The sequence below is a fragment of the Heteronotia binoei genome, chromosome 2 (genome assembly GCF_032191835.1).
Source record: "Heteronotia binoei isolate CCM8104 ecotype False Entrance Well chromosome 2, APGP_CSIRO_Hbin_v1, whole genome shotgun sequence".
Taxonomy (NCBI): domain Eukaryota; kingdom Metazoa; phylum Chordata; class Lepidosauria; order Squamata; family Gekkonidae; genus Heteronotia; species Heteronotia binoei.
In genome coordinates this window covers 74,517,426-74,545,380 of record NC_083224.1, presented here as the reverse complement: position 1 = coordinate 74,545,380, position 27,955 = coordinate 74,517,426, and the positions used below count along the sequence as shown (strand labels likewise).

The window sequence follows — 27,955 nt, the reverse complement described above, 5'->3', positions numbered from 1 at the left end:
TCCACACTTATCGGAGCGCTCTGACTCTCCTGATGCGTCACCCAGGTCCATGGATGGGTTGACCCCAGAGGAACAAGAAACAACCTCATCACATGGGGAACCCTCTCTACCGCAGAAGATAGCAGAGGAACAACCCATTTCACCTTCGGAAGACTTAAAGTCTTATGGAGGCCTCATTAAACGCATGGCACAACCTCTGTCCCTCCCTACAGTACAACCTCAACCAGTGATTACAGACACCGTTTTTGACATTGTTCAAATGGGCACTTCTACTGCAGTAGCTGTACCACTAACCACCATCATGTTGCATACTGCAAAATCCTCCTGGGAGATACCAGCGTCCACTCCAATTTCATCGCACAGGCTGGACCACATGTATCGTATACAAGAGTCCAATGCAGACTTCCTCTGCACCCACCCTAAACCCAATTCCGTGGTAGTGTCCTCATCTTCCAAGGCGAAGAAAACGCACTCTGCTCTGCCTGACAAGGGAAGAAATTAGACAACATGGGTAGGCGGCTGTATTCTGCCGGTTCCTTAGGTATCAAAATTGCCAACTTCGCAGCTTGTATGGGTCGTTATCAGTACGCCCTCTGGGAGCAAGTTTCCAACATCTTGCCTAGTCTTCCAGACCAGAGCAGGAATGCCCTCAAGAAGATACAAAAAGAGGGAATGACCCTAGCCAAGCAGCAGCTTAACTCGGCCAAGCACTCCGGTGACACCTGTGCCAAGACTCTGACAATGGCCATCACTCTGAGACACCATTCCTGGTTGCGCTCTATGGCCTTACAACTGGACATGCAGGCTTACATCGAAGATTTGCCATTTGGTGGCAGTGGTCTCTTCAGCTCAAATACTGATTCCATATTGCAGGAGATGGATAAAAGTATCCGAACCTCCAGAAATCTAGGGGTTTCCACGCCACGTTCCCAAAATAAACAACCATGGCCAAAGCCACGGAATAAGAGACCTTACTCGAAATCTCCCACAGATCAATCTTGGCGTCCGAAATCTACACCACCATTCACCAAGCTGCCTTATACTGCCAAACCTAAATACTCTCCCTCGTCTTCTCAGTCCTCTCGCCAGAAGGGCCCTAAACAGCCCAAACAGGGACTTTGACTGCCTTTTGCTCGTCCTCCCTTCCCAACCGTCCTCTTTGTGCCATACCCGCCTTTTCCCCTTTTTAAGGCATGGTCCAAAATAACCTCAGACCAGTGGGTCCTCTCCATAATCCAGCTGGGTTATGTGATCGAATTCCATCAGAATCCTCCCACCCCGACCTTCGTCTCCACCAACCCTTCAAGCACCCTAAGAGAAGAGGTTCAGTCACTCCTTTTCAAACAAGCCATTGAACAAGTTCCATTAAACCAAAGGGGACTCGGCTTTTACTCTCGCTACTTCACGGTCCCTAAACGAGACGGAGGTCTTTGGCCTATCATGGACCTTTGAGCCTTGAATTTGTTCATCGCATACCACAAATTCAAAATGACCTCTCTACCCAACATCCTCCCTCTTCTCAGTCGGGGAGATTGGATGGCCACGCTGGACTTACAGGATGAGTACTTCCATATCTCTGTTCACCTCTCTCACAGGAAGTACCTAAGATTCACCATAGGAGCAGCCCACTTCCAGTACCGGTCTTTGCCTTTTGGTCTTTCTACAGCCCCCAGTGTTTTCACCAAGATTATGGTGGTTATCGCAGCCCATCTGAGATTGCAGGGTGTGACCCTGTTCCCATACATAGACAATTGGCTCCTCGTGGCAGAATTCCAGGCCAGTCTTTTGCAGCACATCACCATCACTCTCTCCCTTCTTCGGGAGTTAGGATTACAGATCAACCAAAAGAAGTCGCACCTACAACCCTCCCAGAGGGTGCAGTTTATAGGGCCCATAATAGACACCCTTGCCTGCAAGGCCTTCCTGCCACCAAATCGAGCAGATGACATAGTCAACCTGGTTCAGACCTTTCGCTGCAGTCCCAGAGTCACAGCTCGCCAGGTACAACGTCTTCTGGGCCTCATGGCTGCCACCACTTCTGTTCTGGTCTTCGCCAGACTTCATATGAGGATCCTGCAGCTATGGTTCCTCAAACATTTCAAATGCAATATCGATTTGCCATCTTGGCTGATGACCATCCCTCCAGAAGTCCTATCCTCCCTCACCTGGTGGCAACAGTGGCATCATCTGATGGAGGGGGCACCCTTCCACAGACCATCCCCATCGGTCACGATAACATCAGGCGTGTCCCTGGGGGGTTGGGGGACACATATAAACGGCCTCTGCATGGCGGATAGGTGGCCCAGTCACCATGCGCATCACCATATAAATTTTCTAGAACTGTTGGCGATCTTCCATGCTATCCAGTCTTTCCAGGCACTTCTCAGGGGCAAAATGGTAGCCATTATGACAGACAACACGACAGCTATGTCCTACATAAACAGACAGGGGGGGCACGGTCTCCCGCAGACTCTGTATACTCGCTCTGAACATATGGCAGATGTGCACAACAATGGGTGTGTTGTTGGTGGCGACACATCTTCTGGGGGACTTGAATGTGTGTGCAGATTTTCTCAGTTGAGGTGGAGCTTTGCTCCACGAGTGGGAGCTCAACTGGGAATTCCTTCAACCCATCTTCCTGATTTGGGGAGCTCTGGAGATAGACGTTTTTGCCACGTGCAACAACAAGAAATGCAAACTCTTCTGCTGCAAGGGAGGGGCAGATCCCCTATCCTTGGGGGACGGCCTTCTCGTGCTGTGGCATTAACTTCATGTGAACCTGTATCCCCCCATTCCCCTGATCACCAAGGTGCAAAAGATATTGAGGGTATCCTCGTAACACTTTGGTGGCCCAGACAGCACTGGTTTTCCCGGGTTCTTCACCTAGCCAAGGGAACGTTCCATCACTTCCCTCAGGTCTCAAATATTCTTCTCTCTCATTAAGGTCGTGTGGTACACCACGATGTTCCGCATCTGAAACTAACAGCGTGGTGTCTGCAGTGAATCAGTTGTCAGGCAGAGCTCAATTCATCGTATTGAACAGTAGGAAACCATCTACACGCAGATCTTATGCCTACAAATGCTCGAAGTTTGTTCAGTTTTCTTTGAATCTTTCCTTAGACCCGTCATCAGCGGGCTTACTGGCAATTTTTGATTTTCTTCTTTCCCTTTTGGATAAGGGATTAGCAGTCTCATCACTACGTGTTTACTTGGCTACCACCTCTGCTAATCATTCCCAGATGGATGATCATTCTGTTTTCATGCACTCTGATACTAAGAGGTTCCTCAAGGGTCTCTCTAGACTATATCCTGCTGTGAGACAGCCCACTCCGGCTTGGGACCTATCTTTGGTAATTCATGCTCTCTTGGGGAAACCCTTTGAGCCAATGGCCACATGCTCCCTCCAATTACTGGCTTGGAAAATGTTTTTTTTGGTGGTGATTACGTCTGCAAGGAGAGTGGGTGAGCTAGCAGCACTCAGATGTGACATCCCCTACTTGTGTTTCACCACTGAAGGTGTAGTACTTCTTCCAGATATCACATTTCTTCCCAAGGTGATTTCTTCTTTTCACTTGAACACTGAAATTTACCTGCCAGTATATTTTCCTAATCCGACTACTGAATCTGAATGGAGACTGCATGCCTTGGATGTGAAACGGGCACTATCTTTCTATCTCCATCATGTAAATCCCTCTCGGAGGGACTCCAGACTTTTTGTCTCTTATGCCACTGCATCCTTGGGGCAGCGGATATTGCCCCAAAGACTTTCTAAATGGATAACTGAAACCATAAAACTTTGCTATCTATTAAGCAAGACGCCCCTATCGGGGCCCATACGAGCCCACTCCACTCGAGCTATGGCGACTTCAGCGGCCTTCATGAACGGCGTTCCGCTCCAGGACATTTGCAAGGCTGCCACCTGGTCCTCTCCACATACTTTTGTGACTCACTATACGCTGGACCTACATCTTCGCCAGTATACGTCGGTGGGCCATGCTGTTCTGCAGTCTCTGTCCTGCTGATGGACCGTTGCACCCACCTCCAGGTAGGATTTTGGCTTGCTAATCTCCCATCAGTGTGATGCACAGAGACCACGAAGAAGATAAACAGGTTGCTTACCGGTAATTGATGATCTTCAAGTGGTCATCTGTGCAGTCACACTACCCGCCCTCCTTCCCCTCTGCTGCCGATCCATCATTGGGATCATGCAGCGGTCAGAAGGAACTGGCGGGATGTCCGCTCCCATCTCAGTGAGCATGCACAGTGGGGCTTCTGGGCATGCGCACTGGGACATAAGCGCAGAAATCCGCAGCTTTTAAGTTTACCGATCGTGATCGGCGTTGGCGCCTAATCCCATCAGTGTGATTGCACAGATGACCACTCGAAGATCATCAGTTACAGGTAAGCAACCTGTTTTTCACTTATTATTTGGCTGCATCTCTTATTGCCTTTTCTCCTGTCATCTTATTATCTTTCAGATTGGCTTCAAACAGTAGCAAGTCTTAGGGACTGTGCATGATAAAATGACTGTGGCTCTGAGATTAACTTCAGCTGCAGTCAATCATACACCACTAGCTTAGTTTATTCCATATTTAGGAATGCATGGTGTACACACTGCTGCCAATTCACTATAAGCACATCTGTCAAAAATTGACTGAAAAGATGATGTACCTATGCTCAAAATTATTAATGAAATCTGCTAGCCCACGCCCAGTACGAAACATTGTCACTGTATCAAGTGCATCATTTCTGTACCACAGATTTGTTCAAAATATGCTATAGGACTTGTTACTAAGCTTTTCTCTAAGCAGCATTTTGCCATGGTTTGATGATCTTGTAAAAGACATTGTTCTGATTAGACCTGTAATTCACCAATTCAGAGTCCCAGAAAGATCATCGCCTCACTTGCTACACCAGGTTATCTGATCATGAATGGAAATCATACACAAAAGTATGTGTGATACCACAAATAAAATTTTTGGCTTGTCCATTCCTCATACAGTTGCAGTTCCTTCTCCACCATCAACCTGTTCTTGCTAAGCGAATGCTTGAGAAGGTGGACTATCTTGTGTTTTCAGTGTTATCAGACCTAGGCTTTCAAGGCATTGTTAAAAATTATGTAATGTTTCTCTTATAAATAAAAAGGTAAAGGTAGTCCCCTATGCAAGCACCAGTCATTTTCGACTCTGGGGTGACATTGCTTTCACAATGCTTCCATGGCAGACTTTTTATGGGGTGGTTTGCCATTGCCTTCCCCAGTCATCTACACTTTTCCCCAAGCAAGCTGGGTACTCATTTTACCAACCTCAGAAGGATGGAAGGCTGAGTCAACCTCGAGCCGGCTACCTGAACCCAGCTTCCGCTGCGATTGAACTCAGGTCATGAGCAGAGCTTAGGACTGCAGTACTGCAGCTTTACCACTCTGCACCACGGGGCCCCTGTCTCTTATAAATACTGTGTTGTAAATATGCATTTGTCCTACAACATACATTTTTAGTTTGCTAAGAGGTAGATAGAGCTGCCCAGTTCATTTCGAGGGGGGGGATAGAGGGGGTAGACCCAGATGTTCTACATTATTCCTTTCTGAGGTATGACCCCCGCAGAAACTGTTTGCGACTTTAGAGTCCCCATTGCTGGTGGCAACCTACTTTAATCTGTTGCCTGAGGCTTGTCTGTGCAGTCGGCTGTGCAGTGCATGAGCAAGTAAATTCTACTTTTGCTAACATACCACTGAAGAAACTACAACTCCTAACAGATGAAAACTTGTCAGGTCAGATTGCAAATGAACACTAGAGCTCCCCTAGTCTAGTGTGGAGCTGCTGTGGTGCATTTGATAAAATAACGTCTTCTCCATGAAACTGTATACAAGAATAAAACATTGTTTTCAAGGTGCCATTAGACTCTTGTTTAATGGCAATTGTTAATATTAGGCCATTGTTTAATTTTATTACCACAGACTAACACAGCTACCCTGCTGGAATACATTATCAAGAACTTCTTTGTCTGTGTATCGTGTAGTTTTGTGTGCTGTTTCCTTTCAGCAGTTTTTAGTTGTTGACTTAATTCATCAGAGATGGTGGCTTGCCTAAAGCCCTTTAGTGAACTGAATGGCTGAGCTAGGGTTGAAACCAGGGTCTTATCTACTTGTAGCTCATTTCTTTGTCATTACACTACCAGCCTCAGTTCTTATGCGCTGTCTTTTTGCTCAGTAGCATAGCTAGCTAGCAAGCACTCCAAGGAAGAGACGTTGCCTAGAGAGGCAGAATAAATGTGTTCATAAGTTCACTTGCAGCTCTGGGACATTTCTTCATGCACAGCTGAATGGGATACATTTTCATGTTGATTGAATCTGTCTTCTCGGCAGCTGCGACCAAATTGTTTCTATTTTAACAACCAGGTCTTGCAAATGTTTTCTTTGGGGCTGTTGCTCAGGCTGTTCATGGATTTTGCCTAGTCAACAACAATCATTGCACAGCCAGACTCCTTTCCCACATCCCCTGTGAAAAGATGGTTCAAGAATGCTCTGGAGACCAAAACATATTGACCCTGGCATGGAGCTGGAGTTATTAGTCATGACACTCGAGGTACAAACTCCTGGTGCTGAGCCTACATGAATCAGCAAATCGCACAGGGATAGAGGTTACATCTTATTATAGCCAAATGTTTTGAATGGCTTTTAAAATTTGCGGAGTTCAGAGCCTTTGCTGCTTGCTGTGGTGCAGTGGAATTTTTAGTACTTTACTGAATTCCAGCTGCAGATGTTTAACATTTTGAACATTAGGTTGGCGTGGCGACATAGCAGCCATGCTCTGCAGGAGACTGGAGGGTGCGTCTTGTTGTGGCTTTTTTTCTTGCTTCCTGGAAATGGGAATAATTAGCCTTAGTAAATCCTCAAGGATGTTTCTATAAGAAAGTTCATGCTGCTTTGCCACGGCTCCATTGGGTCACTGTGACTGCTAAGTAGCAACATGATGTGATCACAAGGAGTTTGAGGGGATAGCTTGATGCCAAATGGGAAGAGATGTACAAAATGTATCAGTTGGCCACAGCACCTGTCAGATATTTTGCCTTATTTCAGGTTAACTGGTTGCCACTTACATGCCTTCTGAAATGGAACCTGTGGAAGTATAAAATAATAATCTTAATTTGTGAGATTGTGTACCATGGGGCAAAGGTTTTGCAAGAAAATCTCCTAACAGCTTGTTAGTGATAAGACTATCTTTAGGGTATCTTACATCAGAAAATAATGGCCTCATGCTGTTGTCCAGAGAAACCATTATATACTTGCAAATACTGTGTGCACATAGTGAAAGTATTTCTTTACTTGACATTGGAGCTGCCTGTACTTCTATGCAATTCACATTTATGAAATCCCTCCAAGTTTAAGAGCAACTGGAAATGTGAATGGTAGTGTGCTTATGTTCCAGGGGAGAAGATGGTAACTTATTTTGCTGGTACTGTGATCTTTTCTTACCAAGTTCTTACTAACAGTGGGAATTGGTAATGGAATTCCACAAGTGGGGGGACCTGTAAGGACTTGTAGAGAGCATCTAATTTCCCCCTCTCTCACTGTTTTCTCCTCCCCCTCTCTGAAAACCCATATAGCCATACTCCTTTTCCTGATACATTCTCTCCTTTTCACCTAGCAGCCAATCTAACTTTTACATCCAGTTCTCCTTCCTTCTGTTCAGTGCTAGCCACCAGACTGAGCTGAGTTGTACTGTGCCAGCTGCTAGGTCCACTTACATTGTGATGAACATGCAAGAACTTGTGGGGACACCTTGCTTTCATTGTATCCCATCCCCGCATTAGTTCCTCTTTTCCTCATCCTATCAGCCCCCATATCCTCATCTTTCTTTTTTTTCTGACCCTTCACGGAGGGCTACCAACTCAGCCTAGCCCCCCAAAAATGGCTCCTTACCTTGATACAGCTAATATGGCCACCTGGATCCATGCCACAGTAACATCAAGACTAGACTATTGTAATGGCACTACTCTCAGATCAGCTTGGAAACTCCAGCTGGTCCAGAAAGCCATAACTCTACTACTAGCAGGAGCTGGACTTAAGAAGTATATTACTCCCATTCTGCAGATACTTTATTGGCTACCCATTTGTTTTCAGGCTCAAATTAAGCTATTGGCTATCACATATACTGTGTGTGCATACGTGTTTGGTTTTATACAGACCTAATTCTTGCATTTATTCTTGATAACATTTTGACATTTCTTGCACCTACCTTTTCCTTAAATTCCAGGGCAAATCTTCTCTTAATTATAATGTTCAGCCATCCCAATAGTAAAAACTTAACATGAGAGTAGCCATGCTGGATCATACCAGTTGAATTCAATATTCTTTTTCTGACATTGCCCAGAGGGAAGCCAACAAACAGAACTCACAGAAAACAGACCTCACAGAGCGACTGCTTCCTGGCGTGTGACAGAAGAGTAATTCTGCTTTTGAAGCCAGAGATGCTATTCACCTATCATGACTGATAATCAACAATAGACCTTTCTGCCATAAATATATAGTCTGTCCAAGCTAGTGTCCATGACTGTATTCTCATGTCAGTGAATTCCACAAATCAGCTAGCTGTTGTGTGAAGTGGTACTTCCTTTTTTCTTTTTAAAATATACCTCCAATAAGTTCTGGTATTATGAATAAAGGGGAAAAGTTTTGAAGCTTCTTGCAATACCCTTGCGTATTCACCTTCCTAACAATTTAATGTCACCTGTGAATTTCATTGTCACTGTTCACCCCCAGTTTTAGGTCATTTCTGAATAAATCGCACCAATCCCAACACAGATCCCTGGGGAGTTAAACTGTCTCTCTGCAGCTCAATACAATTTGCCCATGCATTCCTCTCCTCCGCTTTCTCTTTTTGAAACAGAACAAAGCAGTAGACAAGTGCACCTTAAAGACCAACTAAGTTTTATTCAGAATGCAAGCTTTCGTATGCTCTTAAGCAGACTTCATCAGACAAAATGGGAATGGCAAGCAGCAAATTCTTAATATAAGTGAGTTGGTACGTAGAATCATGGAAATGTTTTAGCAGATTAAAAGAATCACAAATAGGGATCTCTGTTTGTTAGTGTTAGAACAAAGCAGGGCTGAAACAACACTGGAGGGTGATAAAAAGCAGACTGCTGTTGTAGGTGCAAAGTTCCACAAATCTAGGTAACATTCTGGCTTTGTTAGTTTAAATAGAGGGTATGGTTTCTCAAGAGGTTATAACATACATTATAGTTTGCCATTAGAAAAAAAGGAAGACATCTTTTTCTAATGGCAAACTATAATGTATGTTATATGACTGAGGACCTGTCTACCTTAGGGATCGTCTCTTCCCATATGTTCCCCAGAGGGTACTTAGATCAGGGACATGGAACCCATTATCGATCCCTGGGCCAAGGGAGGCAAGACTGAAGATCACTTGGGAGAGAGCCTTCTCTATAGCGGGCTCCTATAGGTGGAACCAACTGCCAGAAGAAGCAAGAGCCTTGCAGGACCTTGTTCAGTTCCGCAAGGCTTGCAAGACAGCTTTATTTCAATTTGCTTTTAATAGATAGCCACATGTGAGGGTACTCAAGAAGACTGAAATTACTGCAATGTATTATTATTATTAGCACCAAACTGTTTTTAAAATGTTTTAATTGTTTTATTGTAAGATTTTAATTAATTAATGTTTAACCTGTAAATGTTTTTACTGTTGTGAGTCGCCCTGAGCCTGCTTCAGCGGGGAGTGCAGAATATAAATCCAATAAAATAAATAAATAACGCAGATCCCTATTTGTGATTCTTTTAATCTGCTAAAGACATTCCCATGATTCTGCATACCAACTCACTTATATTAAGAATTTCTGCTTGCCATTCCCATTTTGTCTGATGAAGCCTGCTTAAGAGCATAGGAAAGCTTACATTCTGAATAAAACTTAGTTGGTCTCAAAGGTGCACTTGTCTACTGCTTTGTGCTATTGCTTCAGACCAACACGGCTGCCTACTGGGATCTATCTTTTTGAAACAGTTATTAGTCCATGGAAGGTTTGCCCTTCCTATAAAAAGCACATGAGCCCCTCCCCTTTTTTATAAATATGCAAATGTTTGGAGGCAGTGCTTTCAGATTTGTTTATCCATTCACCAACACTATTGTCCAGGACTGTCAGCATCTTCCCCACCCTCACCCACAGTTCTGGGACTTGACAGGAGGCTGAAAGACAGCATGTTGGGCATAGTGGTGGAGTTTTCCAGTTCTGTCATGCCCCACAGAAGACCAGAACAGGCTGCATACAACCGGCAGGCCTGAGAATATACCAGGAGGAGGCAGCAAGATCAGTAAGAGGCCAGCAGGCATACTTGCCAAGTTGACAAAGGAGAGAGAGCAGGGCGAGTCTGGCATAAGAAAGGCACAATTAGGAAAGGCACAAACATTAGGAAAAGCACAAACAGGCATAAGAAAAGGCCTGCATGGTTAACAAACAAAGTAATGGAAGCTGTAAAAGGTAAGAAGGACTCCTTTAAGCGGTGGAAAACCAGTCCAAGGGAGATTAGTTAAAGGGAACACAGGCTGTGGCAAATCAAATGCAAGACTGTGATCAGGCAGGCAAAAAGGGACTATGAGGAGCATATTGCAAAAAACATAAAGACCAACAATAAAAATTTCTTCAAATGTATTAGAAGTAGGAAACCAGCCAGGGAGGCATTGGGGCCGTTGGATGACCATGGGGTAAAAGGATTACTGAAGAAGGATAGGGAAATGGCTGAGAAGCTGAATGAATTTTTTGCCTGTCTTCACTGTGGAAGATGAGAACTTTTTGCCCGCCCCAGAACCACTAATTTTGGAAGGGGTGTTGAAAGACCTGAATCAGATTGAGGTGACAAAAGAGGAGGTCCTACAACTGATAGACAACTTAAAAACTAATAAGTCACCGGGTCCGGATGGCATACATCCGAGAGTTCTGAAAGAACTCAAAGTTGAACTTGTGGATCTTCTAACAAAAATCTGTAATCTTTCATTGAAATCTGCCTCCGTTCCTGAGGACTGGAAGGTAGCAAATGTCACCCCCATCTTTAAAAAGTGTTCCAGAGGAGAACTTGAAGTCAGTCTGACTTCAATACCGGGAAAGTTGGTAGAAAGCACTGTCAACGACAGAATGAGTAGGCACATTGATGAACACGAGTTATTGAGGAAGACTCAGCATGGGTTCTGTAAGGGAAGATCTTGCCTCACTAACCTGTTACATTTCTTTGAGGGGGTGAACAAACATGTGGACAAAGGAGACCCGATAGATGTTGTTTACCTTGACTTCCAGAAAGCTTTTGATAAAGTTCCTCATCAAAGGCTCCTTAGAAAGCTTGAGAGTCATGGAGTAAAAGGACAGGTCCTCTTGTGGATCAAAAACTGGCTGAGTAATAGGAAGCAGAGAGTGAATATAAATGGGCAGTCTTTGCAGTGGAGGACGGTAAGTAGTGGGGTGCCGCAGGGCTCGGTACTGGGTCCCATGCTCTTTTAACTTGTTCATAAATGATTTAGAGTTGGGAGTGAGCAGTGAAGTTTGCAGATGACACTAAATTGTTCAGGGTGGTGAGAACCAGAGAGGATTGTGAGGAACTCCAAAGGGATCTGTTGAGGCTGGGTGAGTGGGCGTCAACGTGGCAGATGGGGTTCAATGTGACCAAGTGCAAAGTAATGCACATTGGGGCCAAAAATCCCAGCTACAAATACAAGTTGATGGGGTGTGAACTGGCAGAGACTAACCAAGAGAGAGATCTTGGGGTCGTGGTAGATAACTGACTGAAAATGTCAAGACAGTGTGCGTTTGCAATAAAAAAGGCCAACGCCATGCTGGGAATTATTAGGAAGGGAACTGAAAACAAATCAGCCAGTATCATAATGCCCCTGTATATAACGATGGTGCGGTCTCATTTGGAGTACTGTGTGCAGCTCTGGTCGCTGCACCTCAAAAAGGATATTATAGCATTGGAGAAAGTCCAGAAAAGGGCAACTAAAATGATTAAAGGGCTGGGACACTTTCCCTATGAAGAAAGGTTGAAACGCTTGGGACTCTTTAGCTTGGAGAAACGTCGACTGAGGGGTGACATGATAGAGGTTTACAAGATAATGCATGGGATGGAGAAAGTAGAGAAAGAAGTACTTTTCTCCCTTTCTCACAATACAATTTATATACAATATATATATACATTTTTTTGCCACTGTGTGACACAGAGTGTTGGACTGGATGGGCCATTGGCCTGATCTAACATGGCTTCTCTTATGTTCGTATGCATGTATTTATTATGTACCATGCCGGCAGGAGGTAGGTAATGTGGGCAGAGTTCCATCCCTCAATTGGAAGATCCCAGGGTAAGCCCATCCCCAGGGAACCTTTATTTTTTATTTTTATTATTATTTATTAAAATTATGGATTGCCAATCCCTGCCATAGCAGGGCACTGGGCAATGTACAACATATTCAATACAATTAAACAGAACCTCAGGTAGCTGGGGAGGAGGAAGGGCCAGGTCACATCTCACTAACCAGGGGCAGAAGAGAGGGCTGGGGGTATTGTAATCCCCTTTCTCTTTTCTGAGGATTGTATGGAACTGCTGGAAAAAGGGGATGCTAGGGGATGTGCTTGCTTGACTCTAATCCTTCGGAGGCAGTCTCAAAGCTGTGTATGGCTCTTTTTCCTTTCTTTCTCTATGGCAAAGGGGTTACAAAAATTATATGGTGCAGCTAACATACAAGTTGTGACCCAGTTGTGGATCACAACACATCTATATAAAGACCAGTGATCAAGCATCATACTCAAGCATGTGCAGTGATAATCACTTTTTCTAACCCTCCACATTTTTACTTGAAATTGCCAATTTGCTTGTAGTGCAGGTTTTGCAGCCCTTTTGCACAGTTCTGTGGTGCTTGATGGATTGTGTGCTGCTGTTGCAGTTAGATTGCTGTCACGTGAAATATACCTTAGAGTAGGTTTCAGAAGGTGGTGCTGAGGGACTGTTGCTCAGTCCCTTGACTTTGGAGGTCTCTCAGGGCTTCATCTTTTCCTCTCTGCTTTTCAGCATCAACGTGACCCAGGAATTAAGGTGTCTCCTCTTCTGGATGCGGTTGCGCTCCCCATGAAGGAGCAGGTCTATAGCTGAGGGGTGTTATTGGGACTGAAACCCTTGCTGGATAAGCAGGTGCCAGTTGTGGCCAGGCATGCTTTTTACCAACTGGTCAGCCAACAGTAGCCTTTCTGGAGCAGAAAGGATTTGGCTGCTGTGCCCATGCTCCATGCCCCAGTCAAACCTAGATTAGTTTATTACAGTGTACTCTATGTGGGGCTGCCCTCCGAAAATACTGGGAAATTTCAGTTGGTGCAGAGTGCACACTGAAGCCTTGTCTCAGCCTCTCTCTTCACATGCACAGACTCCATCTGGCACTAGGCACATGCACGGGGGCCAGGAAGGAAGGGGGGAAGAGGCTACCTGTCTCAGAAGTTTTGATGCATTGACCCACACTTCCTGCCCCCCTCCCCAAACAAAAAACATGGCTATTGGCCCCACCAAATTTGAAATCCTGGCTACAGCCCTGCTGCTAGCATTCATTTTCCAAGGTGCCATTTCAGGTGCCCCCACCTTCTGAGGTTAGATGGGTGGAAACCCAGGAAAGTGCCTTCTTGATTACGGCACCAGAACTCTGGAACTTTCTTCCTAGGGGGAATCATCTGTGCCCTTCTGTTGCTATCTTTCTTCAGTGGGTGAAGCCTTTTTTTGTTTCATCTGAAGTTCCCTCAGAGATTCCTCCCTCCTGCTCTATGTTTTAATTGCTGTTTTCACATGTGTATTTTAGCTTTGGTTTTAATTGTATGAGCAATTTTTATTTTATTTTATTTTTTGCTTTAATGGTTTTTTTAATTATTATTATTAATTTCTATTCCACCCCTTCCCTCTTTTGGGGGGGCTCAGAGCAGAGTATAACAATTTAAATCACAATAAAATCATTATAAAAACAAGTTCAACATTCAGTAAGTGCAGTAAGTTAGTTCAGCAAGGTGATATAAAGCAAGATAGTATAGCTCCACAATACAGTGATGCAGCGGGCCGTAAGGGCGCAGGGGGAGGCCAACTGATCTAATAGAGAGATACCCGCTGCCTCATCCAAAGACCTGGTGGAACAGCTCCGTTTTACAGGCCCCATGAAAGGCCAGTGAGCCAGGTAGGACCCGGATCTCCATAGGGAGCTGATTCCACCAGGTCGGGGCCAGGACCGAAAAAGTCCTGGCCCTGGTGGAGGCAAGACAGGCATCCCTTGGGCTGGGGACTGTCAGAAGATCCTGGGAGGCTGAACGAAGCGACCTCCAGGGCGTATATGGAAGGAAGATGTACTTATGATGTAATATTTTTAATCTGGATGCTCTGATTATGGCAGAAAGTGATGTATGACTTAATTGCCTTAAGACTCAAATTCAGGTCATCTTACAAAGTTCAGGTCATAACATATGCATTTTAAAGAAACCACAGGTCCTGTAGTGTTGTTGTTGTTGGGTTTATTCCTTAGTTACTGATACCAGGTCCACTACAACATCATCCCCAGATTCAGAAGTCAGACTGTTTTTGCTGACATCTGTATACTTAAATCTGGCTGTATACAAAGAACAGTGTTGAATGATGTATGATGATGGCTTTGTGAGCATATACTTAGAATATACTGCTTTTCCTGGTTTTCTGTAGCTTAGCAACAAATATAATTTTTACATGTTGGAGTTACTAGAATGATGGTGCAGCTGTCTCTTCAATTTTGAGAATTTAGCAATTATCATTCTGAGATAATAGATCATAATTCTCATCTGGCTGTGTTCAGTTTCACAACAATAAGCTACACTTCTCCAAAGGATTAGTGCAGGTGCTTTGAGTCATAGAGATACAAGTGGGCCTCAGATGGCTGTATCTAGTAGGCTCTGATGGTTATTTGTAGCAACCACTGTTTTTCCCATTAAGGGTCATTATGTAATTGAGATCATATTTACCACCCAGCTATAGCTGGCATTTGTTGGTCGGTGATACAATTTGATAGCCAGATATGGAGCTGTGCAGCTAATAAAGCAATATGTGTAGTCTGAAGTCACTTAAAACAGAGATTGTTTATTGTTGCTGTATGTGAGGTATGGAGAAGTACCCTCCACTTTGGGCTACATCACACTTGGGAATTTTGGAGTGGCAAGTAAAAGGACAAGGGAGAGGTTAATTGTTCTAAGTTCTTACCCATCCATCCCCACAGTGGTTTTCACAAGCATCCAGTACTTAAAGTTTGGCTAACAGAGAATGCTTCTGGCCAGCAGAGAACAGTCAAAGGGCCATCTCACACCCTGGCACACAAGTGGAAAATGGTCAGTAAAATCAGCAAAAATCCGTTTTTTCATCTTGATAATTAATTTATCAGGTTTTTTAAAAAATTCATCAGTAAAGTCAGTATTTCTTTGTTTTTGTGGATACAGTTTGTGTTTTGATTCGTTTTTGTTACTGCAATTTTGAGGAAAGATTATGTATGATTTTAATATGTTATTATTTATTAAATTTGATTTTTATACTTCCTATTCCCTGTAAACAGGGCTTAGGGCAGTGTACAACAATAATATTATATAGGTTGAAACATTGCAATTACACTAAAATATCAGTCAAATTTGCTCAGATCTAAATTTCCAATTATGCTACCATCTTGCAGAGGTGGGAGAGTGCCAGCCAGCTGAATGATTTCACTGTCCTGAACTGAATGCCTCACATGTCCTGCAGAACAGGATAAGGCAGCCGGGATAAGGCGATTCACAAATCTAATAAATAATAATAATAGCTGCAACAAGTCCCTCAGGGCACAGATGTTACTTGGCGGAAAGTTCCACCAGGTTGAGGGAAGGACACCACAAGCAAGTTCTTATCAGTGAGTATAATGCCCTTCAGGGGAAATACCAGGAGCCGCAGTCACAAAGATACATGGTTGGAGACCATTAAGAGCCTTAAAGATAAGCATCAAGATGTTGCACCTGCTCTGGTGCTTAATTGGTAACCAGTGAAGCTCATGCAGCACAGGTTGAATTTATGATATTTGCGAGGTCTCCATAAGAACCTGCACCCCATTGCATTCTGTACCAGCTAGAGTTTCTGGGTCAGTCTCAAGTGTAGACTCACATAGAGCAAATTACAGTAGTCCAATCTGGAGGTGACTGTTGCATGGATTACTGTGGCTGTGTCAGGACAGGACAGGTAGAGGGCCAGTTGCCTGACCTGATGTAGCCAGAAAAACACCAGTCTGGCAACAGCTGTGATCTGAGCCTCTATTGATAAGGAGGCATCCAAGATCATACCCAAGCTCTTGGAAGTTGGTGCCGGTGTTAAGAACACACCATCAAGAGTTGGGAGTTGGCACCCCAGCCCTGAATCCTCCTTGCCCAGCCATAGAATTTAGTCTTAGCAGATATCACAACTACTATGGCGACGCCAGCCTATCGCCTCCTGCCTCAGTGAGGGCAGCTAAATATACGTTAGTCTCTTCAGGGTTCTGATAAGGTATATGAGCAGGGGACCACTGCAGATTTAAAGTCTTTCCCAATCACACAGGCACAAGAGAATGTAACAGCAAACTATAGTTCTTTATTTACAAAATAGGCTTTAACTGGGGGATGGGATGTATATACAGAGGCTAGTTTGTATCTTGTAGGAATAACATTTGCTATACCCTCCAATAATGCTCAGAGGTATTTTAGGGTGCACAGTTCTTCTTTTAATCCACTCTCCTAAACTTAAATCAGGCTAGCCTCTTGGGCTTTGAGTGCCTGGTCCCTCGAGTCATCTGGTTTGACAAGCCCCAGCTCTCCTGACTCCCTCAGACCCACGGCTCTCCCTCAGCCACCTTATAAACTCCTAGGAGCAGTTTATCATATGTCTGTGACCACTAAGGTCTTCCACTTAGACACTCTCTGTCACCTTCCTCTTCCTTAGAGGGCACTCGTGACCTAGAGATATGCCTCACGCTCAGCCACCTGGCTGATTTCACAGAGTGTATATAGAGCTTCACTTCACACCAAGCCTCTCTCACACACTCTCTGAGTCCCACTCTCTCTTTCTGACCATTTTTTCCGACAGTTAACCTCTGAGCCATTAGCTGTCACTCAGGACTTGAGAGTTCTGAGCAGCCCTGGCCCCAACCTTCGGGTCACATGACTCAGGGCTCTCTGAGTCCTCAGTTTCTCCATTAACCCTTTGATTCCGTCACAGCAGGATTCAGTATCAGTTGACTCTACTTTAACCATCCCACAATGGCATCCTACCCCTCAGCCAAAAGTGATGGGGCAATATGCAGCCAACCATATCAACAGATATAGCTGTTTTATTATCTGCAGTATGTGATTATTTTTAAAGGGATTTTTCCCCTTAACGTTTTGAACAATAATGAAAACATTGACCTTTCTTCATATTTTATCCAATAAAACAATGTACGATTGCTGGCTATGGGGATGGTGGAGGCCAGATAATAATAATTTTTAATGAAGTCCCAGTTTTACTTTAATTTATTAATAGGCTAAATTTATTTATTAATTTATTAATATGCTAAAATTAAATTGTTCAGTAATTTGTCAGTATTTTGTTATCTTTTTGTCAGTTTTTGCACAGTTTTTTTGGGGGGGGCCAGTAAAATCAGTAATTTTGACCTTTTGCCCCATTTCCACCCCTGCTGGCAGGAATATGACACCAAGGGTGGGGAGAGACATGGGGAGGCCAAATGCTAGCCTGTATCTCTTCCTGTGATTTACAGAAAGAGAAGACCTAACCCAGTACAGCAATCAGGCTATGCATTGCAAAGGGACAGAAGATAGAGTGCAGACACCTTTAATTTGTATCCTTTCTCTGCTGTGCAGAGTATTTGTGTGGCTATTTCCTTTTTAATAAATTTATTATTACATTGAATGTTGGAAGTTTGTTCCCCATAACCACATTAATCCCCACTCAAATGCATTACAAAAGAGGAAAGGGAGGCAGTTGGTCAATAGAAATCTGGATCTCTAGAGTATGCAAATGCAGTAAGCTGTCCTAGTGTTACCTAATTGGAATGAGTAGGAGATACAGGCACTAGTTGGAACCTGTGAATGGTGACACCTTCAGAGTGCTAGGAGTGCTGGGCCCTCTTAGCAGGAGATATTGTAAATTACCAGCAGGTGGTGGCATAGATACCCAGAGAGATACTAGTGGTCTCAGGTGAGTGCTGCACCACTGGGTGGAGACCTGGGACAGCTGATGAGTGCCTCAGCCATTCAGAGGATCTGAAGCAAAACAGCACTTGTGGGTCAATGCAGCCATTCTGTGACATCAGATTTCCTTTTCAATGTTTTGTGGGTCAGGGACCTGCTTGTGGTGATCAGTCTCAGGGCTGCTTTTTAAAACCTAACAATATGTAGTAACTCAAGTGTGGCCTATAAATTATTCCGAAAATCTCTCTTTAATGCTGACCGGGTTTGCATGTTTGACTACAACTTCCTTCTGTAACCAAGAAGCATTAGTTAATCGCTGCAGGAGGAGCGAGAATGTATTCCACTTAAAAAATGCAGTCAAGTTCAAACTGAGGTGAAACAAGCCTCAGTGGCTTTGTGCCTGAAAACTGAAAGGAATTGAGGCAGCAGCTTGGCTTGTTTCAGGATTTCAGGGTTGGAACAGGCATCTGCTCTCTGCTGAGCATGTTTACAAGTTGGTGTTGGATTTCAAAGGGTACCTCTCATAGCCCCTGAGAATAATATTTGAAAGTAATATTTGGGAATCTTGCATCCTTAAAGCATTTGTCACTGACACAACTGCTCCTCTTCCATACCATTAAAGGATAGAAGTAACTTTCAACCCAGTTTCAGGAAACAGGGCCTGAAGTAGATAGATACCACAGAATAAAAAGCTGAATTGGCACATGGTGGAGGTAAAGAGTTGATAACCTAATCAGAGGTTATCAAACTTTTCCAATCTTCACCTTATTATTTTTGTTTAAAAACCCCAACATACGGTGCAATCCTGAGCACGCTTTCCTGGAAACAAGCCCCATTAATTAGATCCGAGTAGAATTCTGAGTGGAGCTGCATGGGATTGAACTAGGCTTCCCAAATCCCCCGCTTTGCCTGGTGACCCCCGATTTGAAGCCTTCTTCTCCCGCTAGCCAAAACTCTGGAAAGCGGGGGGGGGGGAATGGCGGCCCTTCCCACCCAGCCCCGATCTCAGCAACTTTTCCTTGCCCTGCCCTTCCCACCCAGCCCCGATCGCAGCAGCCTTTCTTCAGTTTTCCCAGGCTGCTTCCGGTCCCAATCAGCTGGCTGGAGGGAGAGGGGGGGAGAGAGGGAGCCCCGCCTGCAAAGGACCATGTGCCTTTGCACCTCCAGAGGCTTGACTTGAAAGGCTTCCATTTAGGATGGTGTGTCTGTGTGTGTTTCTGTGAAGAAGCTGGCAGCAAATGGTGAGTTGAGAGGCTGATCCGCTGCTTCAGACTGGTCAGAAAGAGGGGGGGGGGAGAGGGAAACATCTTCATTATTTCCTATGTGATCGATTCTCATAGGGTATAATGGGGAATTGTTCTGGAGGTTTCGGGGGCTCCGGGGGAGCTGTTTTTTGAGGTAGAGGCACCAAATTTTCAATATAGTATCTAGTGCCTCTTCCCAAAGTACCCCCCAAGTTTCAAAACGATTGGACCAGGGGGTCCAATTCTATGAGCCCCAAAAGAAGGTGCCCCTATCCTTCATTATTTCCTATGGAAGGAAGACATTTAAAAAGGTGTGCTGTCCCTTTAAATGTGATGGCCAGAACTCTCTTGGAGTTCAATTATGCTTGTCACACCCTTGTTCCTGGCTCCGCCCCCAGTGTCTCCTGGCTCCACCCCCAAAGTCCCCAGATATTTCTTGAATTGGACTTGGCAGCCCTAGATTGAACTGTTAAGTATGCTTAAATCTCAATAAGAGGGAAGAATTCAGATTATTCATTTGCCTCAACTTGTTTATCTTTAGAGAACACAGCAAAAATAGAAACAAATCAGTGCTGATTTTAAAAAAATTCTACTCTGAGGGAGGAAGTTATTTTTTTCCTGCACCATAAAACTGCTACACTGTTACCACATAGTCATCTCACAAGGGCCATGCAGCTTCTTATTTGTATGGAAGTAATGGATTTAGTTGTTGCAGGATTTGGAACATAGATCTATTCCTAGGAGTCTCAGTTCCCTTGAGTTCTTTTATTGGGTGGGTGGAAACTGGTAAAGGATTTGGAATTAGTAAAGAAAGAGAGAATTGTACTAAAACAAAATTAATTTATTCAATTTTAAGCTTTTAAGACAGAAAGTACTACATCTTATAAATTATGAAGGCAGAAAAACATAACATTTCAATATTCAGCATATCATAATTTCATAAAAACCCAATACTTGAGTTAGTGCCTGTGTATGAACCTAAGAGGTTCATACAGAACATTTTGAACTGGTCAGCAAGGTCTCATATGGAGCTGTTGATAATAATAATAATAATAATAATAATACTTTTTATTTTTATCCCGCCCTCCCCGCCAGGGCAGGCTCAGGGCGGCTCACAGCATACGAATATAAAATACAATAAAACCATACATAATAATTACAGTTACAATTATAAAATCATCATTAAATCATTAACAACTTACATTAAAATTAACATTGTGGTGCTATAACTTAGGTCTTTAATAAATAATAATAATAATAATAATACTTTTTATTTGTATCCCGCCCTCCCCGCAAGGGCAGGCTCAGGAAGGCTCACAACATATGAATACAATACAATAAAATTATAAAATTATACATAGTACTTACACTTATAATTATAAAATCGACATAAATCCATTTACAAATTGTATTAAAATTAATTATGGTGCTATAACTTAAATCTTTGATACATTCTGTGGCTAAAAACATATCCAGCGACACTTTCTTAGCATTAGGTGAAGGCTATTTTGAAGAGGTAGGTCTTACAGGCCCTGTGGAATTGATCTAAGCATCGCAGGGCCTGCACCTCCTCCGGGAGTTGATTCCATAACAGTGGAGCTGCCATTGAGAAGGCTCGATCCCGGGTGGTCTTCAATCTGGCCTCCCTTGGCCCAGGGATATTCAGCTGGTTCTTCCCTGCTGACCTCAGCACTCTCTGGGGCTCATATGGTGGCCAGTCCAGAAGAGAAAAATCTTTAACAATTTATACCCTCTGGACTTAAAGGCTTAATCAAAATGGCTAATATAAGGCTGATACATTTTTAGCAGAAGCAAATCCCTAGTACAATTGTACCCTGAACTCGTCCATAGATAAGAAGGGATGTGATCAATAGAGAGCCATAGATATCATATCGAGGATGATTCTGAGAATCTAGGAGCCTTCAGCAGATAAACTAATAGTTTTGACTTTATTTTGACCACATGGGAAGTGCAGCACATAGCTGTGACATTGTTAGCAAGCCTTATCAGTAGGTCATGTACTATAGGCCTTCACCCATCAAGAAAGCATTGTGGGGCCCCATGGGTGCTGGGGAAAGAAACCATAACCTTAGAAAATATATTCTTCTATACATAGGAAAGCCAAGGCCATAAGGAAAGCAGTCAACCCTGGCCACCAAGAATGTCATATCAGCTATACTGCAAAGCTCTACGGGAGAGGAGAATCAAATAGGCATGATTCAGACTGCTATACAGAAATGCCCCAGGCTCTCTTGCATTTGTGCTACCTGTCAGTCCACTGAAGATGTAGATATAGAACGGATTGTGGAAGACTTGTTCCTTTCCCTGGCAGCTGTACACAGTTCTCAAAAGAGATCCAACCTGCCTTTTCTTAATTATTGTCCAATTCAACAAAAGCACCTGTTTATCTTGGACTAGAAAACAAACAAATTATATGGGGGAGTTTGTTACCCCAAATTGAAATAGAAGAGTCTTTTCCTAATTTCCCCTATTTACTGAATTTTTGGATTCCAACTAGAAACAGATATACATTGCTGTTGGTGGTCCCTCCTTACAGTTTTTCTCTAGCCCTTTATAACTTTTGTTTTAATAAATTACACAGCTTGATATGGATTTTTTAAAGTTCTGATATGTTACAACATACCTCAGTGCAGTATCATTAAATGCACACACACACACACACATCATATGGAACCAGATGGAACTCCTTTCCCCTAGAAGAGAGAGATACCATCAGCCTATAGGCCTTCCAGTCTAATTTTAAGATATTTCTTTATTGGAAGGCCTTTGGACTGAATTGACAGCACCTGTTGTTTCAGTGTACCTTATGTGTTCTCTGGTCAGTATTTTCCTAGCTGAAGTTCAAGCAATAAGTAAAGCTTTGAGCATCAAGTATGAGTCAAGTTCCATATTTTCCACTGGACAAAATAACAAACTAGGGCTTGCTTGCTGTTGTTTCTTACAGGTGATGAAGACCTACCACATGTACAATGCAGACAGCATCAGTGCTCAGAGCAAGCTGAAGGAGGCAGAAAAGCAAGAAGAGAAGCAGATTGGCAAGTCTGTGAAGCAAGAAGACAAGCAAACACCACGCTCCCCTGATTCAGCCTCCAGTGTTAAGTTTGAAGAAAAACATGTCCGGCGGAGTTCAGTCAAGAAGATTGAAAAAATGAAGGAGAAGGTGTGTAAGCAATATGTTTGTGCTATGTTTGTTCAGCGGCAGCAAAGCTTTTCTGTCCCTCAAGAGTTAACTACATACGCTGAACATTCTATATGAACAGAGCACAGCTAGGAAATTCCAGATCTGCTAAACATACCCAGGAGTTTAAATATCTGCATTTGGGAATTATACTGTTACAAGTGGGGGGGACCTGCAAGGACCTATGAGGGGTTCTCATTTCCCCTCCCCCATTATTACCTCTTTTTGTTTCCTGCTTCCTTCTCTTTTTTCCCACCCACCAGCTAACCTACCTTTGTCTGTCCCCCTGTCTTCAGGTTTTCCTTCCCCTGGCAACCTATGCCTAAAAAAACTATGGCCCTGTTACACATTGCTGGCTGACAGGCCTGCCCAGTATGTGCAGACTGGGCCATGTCAGGAGTTAGATATTTTGATACACATTTAGATGAAATCATGAGGAAAAATTGAGAGACCAAATCTGACAAAGAACATATGTTATCTGGAGTGCCTTATTGCACATCCATCACTTTTTCTTAAGTGTGCCTCTCCAGCAGTTAACTTTGTGCTGTAATCTGACTCTGGTGGAACAAAACAGATGTATGCCAGATGAGAATTTGATTCTTTATGGCCACATCTTATTTTGGTGAATGAAAATGAAAGATACAAGAAAGGTAACCATAGTGCCTAGGAGATCAGCTCCTATAATTGGAATAATAGAATTTTAAAATATATTTTATTTGTTTCTTACTGGAAATGTTATATCCTTTAAATCAATTTTTTCCTAAGATGTCTAATTAAAATAATTACAAAAAAGGCTGTTTCATTTTAATTTACTGACAGTGTAATCTTAAGGAGCATTACTGCACTTTAAGCTCATTGACTTGTGTTTTTGCTAGTTAGAAGCCAGAATACTGGGGTGTCGTTAACTTGTGTTATAGGACCAAGGGAGCAATCTACTTAACAATACGTTCCATGTCATTCAGTGGGGTTTTTGTTGTTGTTGTTCAGTCACACAGTCAAGTCCAACTCTTTGCGACCCCATAGACAAAGTCATGCCAGGCCCTCATGTCTTCTACCATCCTCTGAAGTCTGCTCAAATTCTTGTTAGTTACACCAGTAACTATGGGGTTACTATGGTCAATGGGATTTACTCCCAGTAAAATTATTATAATATCGCAGCCTGATTGTACTGTGCAGATAAACTTAGTTTTATATGAGCAAGGAGCTAAGTGATCAATTTCAGGTACATAGAATCCTGCCTTGGCTCAAGAACATAAAACAAGCCATGTTGGATCAGGCCACTGGTCTACCCAGTCCAACACTCTGTGTCACACAGTGGTCAAAACCTAGGGGCCAACAGCAGGTCCATCAGTGGTGCCAGAATTCCAGAAGCTTTCCACTGTTGCCCTCCAAGCACCAAGAACACAGAGCATCACTGCTGCAGACATAATGTTCCATCTGTACATAACTAATAGCCACTGATGGACCTCTGCGCCATATGTTTATCCAATCCCCTCTTGAAACTATTTATGCTTGTAGATGCCACCATTTCCTGTGGCAGTAAATTCCCTGTGTTAATTACTCTTTGGATAAAGAAATACTTCCTTTGATCTGTTCTAAGCCTACCACTCATTAATTACATTGAGTGCCCACAAGGTCTTGTATTGTGAGAAAGGGAGGAAAGTACTTCTTTCTCTACCTTCTCTATCCCATGCATAATTTTGTAAATGTAACCTCTATCAAGTCACCCCTATCTATGGGACCACCTTTCTCCATATATCCCCCAGAGAGCACTGCATTCAGGGGCAAAAAATTTACTGTCCGGCCCCGGACCAAAAGAAGCCAGGTTATGTGTGACAAGATCTAGGGCTTTTTCGGTGGCAGCACCAGAACTTTGGAACACCCTTCCGGAGGCCATAAGGGCCCTGCGGGATCTGTCTGTGTTCCGCAGGGCCTGTAAGACCAAATTGTTTAAGCAGGCCTTCGAGGCTTAACTGAAAGAGGGCTGCCACTGAACATCATATAGAATGCTGGTGATCGCTGTTTGAAAACTCAGTGCCGCCTATATTGTACTGATGCAGCACCATAGAATTGGTTTTAAAAATCGAAAATGTAAATTATGGTTTTATATGTTTTATTGGTTTAATTTTATTGACATGATGTTGTGAGCCGCCCTAAGTCCGCTTGCGGAGAGGGCGGGATATAAATCTAACGTAATAAATAAATAAATAAACCCCTCAATCATCATTTTCCAAGCTGAAGAGCTCTAGCCTCTTTAAACTTTCTTCATAGGGAAGGTGTTCCAACTCCTTAATAATTTTAGTTGCTCTTTTCAGCTCCTTTTCCAGTGCTAACAGGCATGCATATGTACATACCTATGTCTGTATGCACCCATGTGAGAACTTCCAGCTGCTCAGTGGGGAGCCAGTTCATTGAAAGTTGTAATTCTGTACAAGTGCCCTTCTCTCCTCACCAAGCAGTTTCACGCTGTATTCTTTTGTGCTGTACAAAGGAAGTGATCATTAGCAACCTCCCAGGGAATACGGCCTATTCAGTCCTCAGGCAGGCTTTCCCAAACAGGAATTCACACCTGTCCTTGTGATGCCTACTGCAGAGGTCAACCCTGGCTGCTAGCCACAGATCTGGATTATGCTTTGCAGAAATCTTCAGTTTGATGGAGCCTAGAATTGCAAGTGGGGAGTGGACAAAATAGTCTTGCAGGAGGCTGCTGTCCACGGGTTGCCAGTTGGCTAGATTTATCTTCATTTTCTTTGACCACCCAATAATTTCATGATTCACATTCTATGTAACACATGTGCTTTGCATAAAGGTATTAAATATTTCACCCAGTTCCACTGAAAGCTGGGTTGAGCAATGAAAGCTGTAAAAGTGCAGGGATATTTTCCCCTCTAGTCCGTTTTCTTTCTTTTCAAATAAATTCCCTTTTGTTTCTTTTCAGCGCCAGGCAAAATACACAGAAAATAAACTGAAGGCTATTAAGGCAAGAAATGAATATCTGCTGGCTCTGGAGGCCACCAATGCATCTGTCTTCAAGTATTACATCCATGACCTGTCTGATCTCATTGATGTAAGTATGCTGTTGTTTGGGCACCTGAACTGAATGCCACTGCTGCAAAAACCCATTATGCCTTTTCCTCTTTTAACCTCTTTAGTGAGAGCAATCCACCTAGAATGGTAGAATTATCTTCCTAAATTTAGATTGCTTCTCAGGCCATTGAACTAATTTTATAAAATGAAATATTAACAGGGCAAACTATTACATTTTTAATTCTGAAGTATTTGGGCTAATGATCCAATAGCTAAGCTTTGGGATGCCTAAAGGAGCTTGGTGCTTGGTTGATTAAAATCATTGTCATTTGTTATTTTGGGTATCCTGATCAGCAAGACTGATTGAACGGCTTCCTTGAATAGAGCAGAATCACTGATAGCTGATAAATGATCCTTGGTGGCCTGTAATCAAGGATGTTGGGGAGCCTTGAGAGTAATTAGTTGAGGGAGAGGGAAAGGGACCTTCAGACAAGTAAATTAGCTCCTCCTCTTTGTGTGCTGTCTTCTTTTTGTTACTTAGTCAGCTGTAAAATCATACAAGTTGTGCTCAATGCTATGCTGTTCAAGCATTTGTTGGAGGCCTTGACTATTCTCTTCTCTGAATTGTATTCCTGTAATATTAGAGAACCTGATAGTGCTGAATATTTATTTATTGAATTTATTACTTAATTTATACCCCACTTTTCTCTTCATTGGAAATCCAAAGTGGCTTATGTTGTTTTCCTTGTCTCCATTTTGTGAAAATAGGATGCTGACAGAACAATATTAAAAACTGGTGCTATATTGGTATGCCTATTTTCAGTTGCTTTTGTATGTTGGTTCATCATGTGATGGTTTCAAAGAAGTTGTGATTTAAACAAAATTTGTCTTAAATGTGCATAAGACCCAAACAACCTCTTCAAACCAAATGACATCCAAAACAGCTGAAGAATCTGGTGAATCTGTATATCTATTACTCAAGTATAGATAGATCTATAGATATCTGAATCCACAGGCTGGGCCCACAGTAAGAGAAAGGAGATGTTTCTTTAAACTTGGGGAAACCCAAGGTATGCAGAAAAATCTTAAAGCACTTAAAAAAATACATTGGGGGTAATTAACACCCCCCACAAAAAAAAAACCCAGTAGTGTCTTCCATGCTTGTGCAGCTCTTATACTCCTTCTGAGGCAATGAAGCTGCAGGTGGGTGGGGAAGGAGTTGCCTAGGCCATTGAGATGGCAAAAAGGTGAGTACCAAGTTGAGTGGCCAAGACAGTGAAGAAATTAGGAGGGGCTTCCTTCATCACTAGCAAGCCCAGGCCCAGTATGGCTTCCTCTGTCACCAGTGAGGTTTCCCCCATCACAGCCAAGGTCAGAGTGGTGGAGGCTTGAGGCAGGTGGGGATATAGGTACACAGGGCACTGACTCAGGTGGGAATGAGTCAGGAAACAGGTGCACAGAAAGCTGACTCAATTGGAGATGAGAGGGAGATAGGTGTACAGGAGCTGACCTGGCAGAGATTGGGAGCAGATGAGGAGACAGGTTCAGAGTGCTCCTATCCACACAGCCTTAAAACTTCCCCCAAGAAAAGAGGGCTATTCATGTAGACCCTTCAATAGGCAGTCAAGGGTACCAGACAAAGGATGGGCCCAAGAGCCCTCTGACTCAGTCAGTGTGTGTATGGGCATCTGCAAGAAAAGGATGACAAGGAGACACATGAAGGGGAGATTGGTGGAATTGTCAGCAGGCAAGATCCAAGTGATAAGGGAAGAGAAAATAAGAGAGTAATGGGGAGGAGAGAGAAAGAATAATTAGGGGTGGGGGAGAGAGATAGATAAGAAAAGAGAAGCAACAGTATGCATGATGGAAAAAGAGAGAGAAAGACACAAATAAGAGAGATATAAAGTAAGAGAAAGAGTGGGAAGAGGATAAGCAAGAGAGGCTGAGAGAAGAGGTGGTAGGAGAGGGGTATAATAAAAGGTATGGAAATGGCCTTGCCGCTCCTGCAAGTTCCTTGCAGATCCCCACTTGTAGTACTCTTATTTGCTGAAAATTGTATTGAGACTGGAATGCATGAGATCAACACAATAAACTGGGTAGATTTTCAGACATCTCCTAGGCAGAGCTTTTAGTAGAACTCTGCGTGGTGATGAACCTAGGCCACCCTTTCACTTCAGTTTCCCCAGCATAACATCATACCCCACATGTTGCCTTTCATGGTGGTAGTAACCTTAGCAATATATAACTGGGAATTGAGAAC

The 27,955-nt window shown here is 43.3% G+C and overlaps 1 protein-coding gene across 6 annotated transcripts in view; it reads left to right on the top strand.

Moving 5' to 3' along the window:
* SRGAP2 (SLIT-ROBO Rho GTPase activating protein 2) overlaps positions 1–27,955 on the top strand; it is a 329,055-nt gene that overhangs the window by 190,416 nt on the left and 110,684 nt on the right. For all 6 annotated transcript variants that reach the window (XM_060231292.1, XM_060231295.1, XM_060231293.1 and 3 more), the window contains 2 exons: positions 22,435–22,650; positions 25,607–25,735. In XM_060231292.1, the coding sequence (XP_060087275.1) occupies positions 22,435–22,650; positions 25,607–25,735 (345 nt within the window). The remainder of the gene's footprint in view (positions 1–22,434; positions 22,651–25,606; positions 25,736–27,955) is intronic.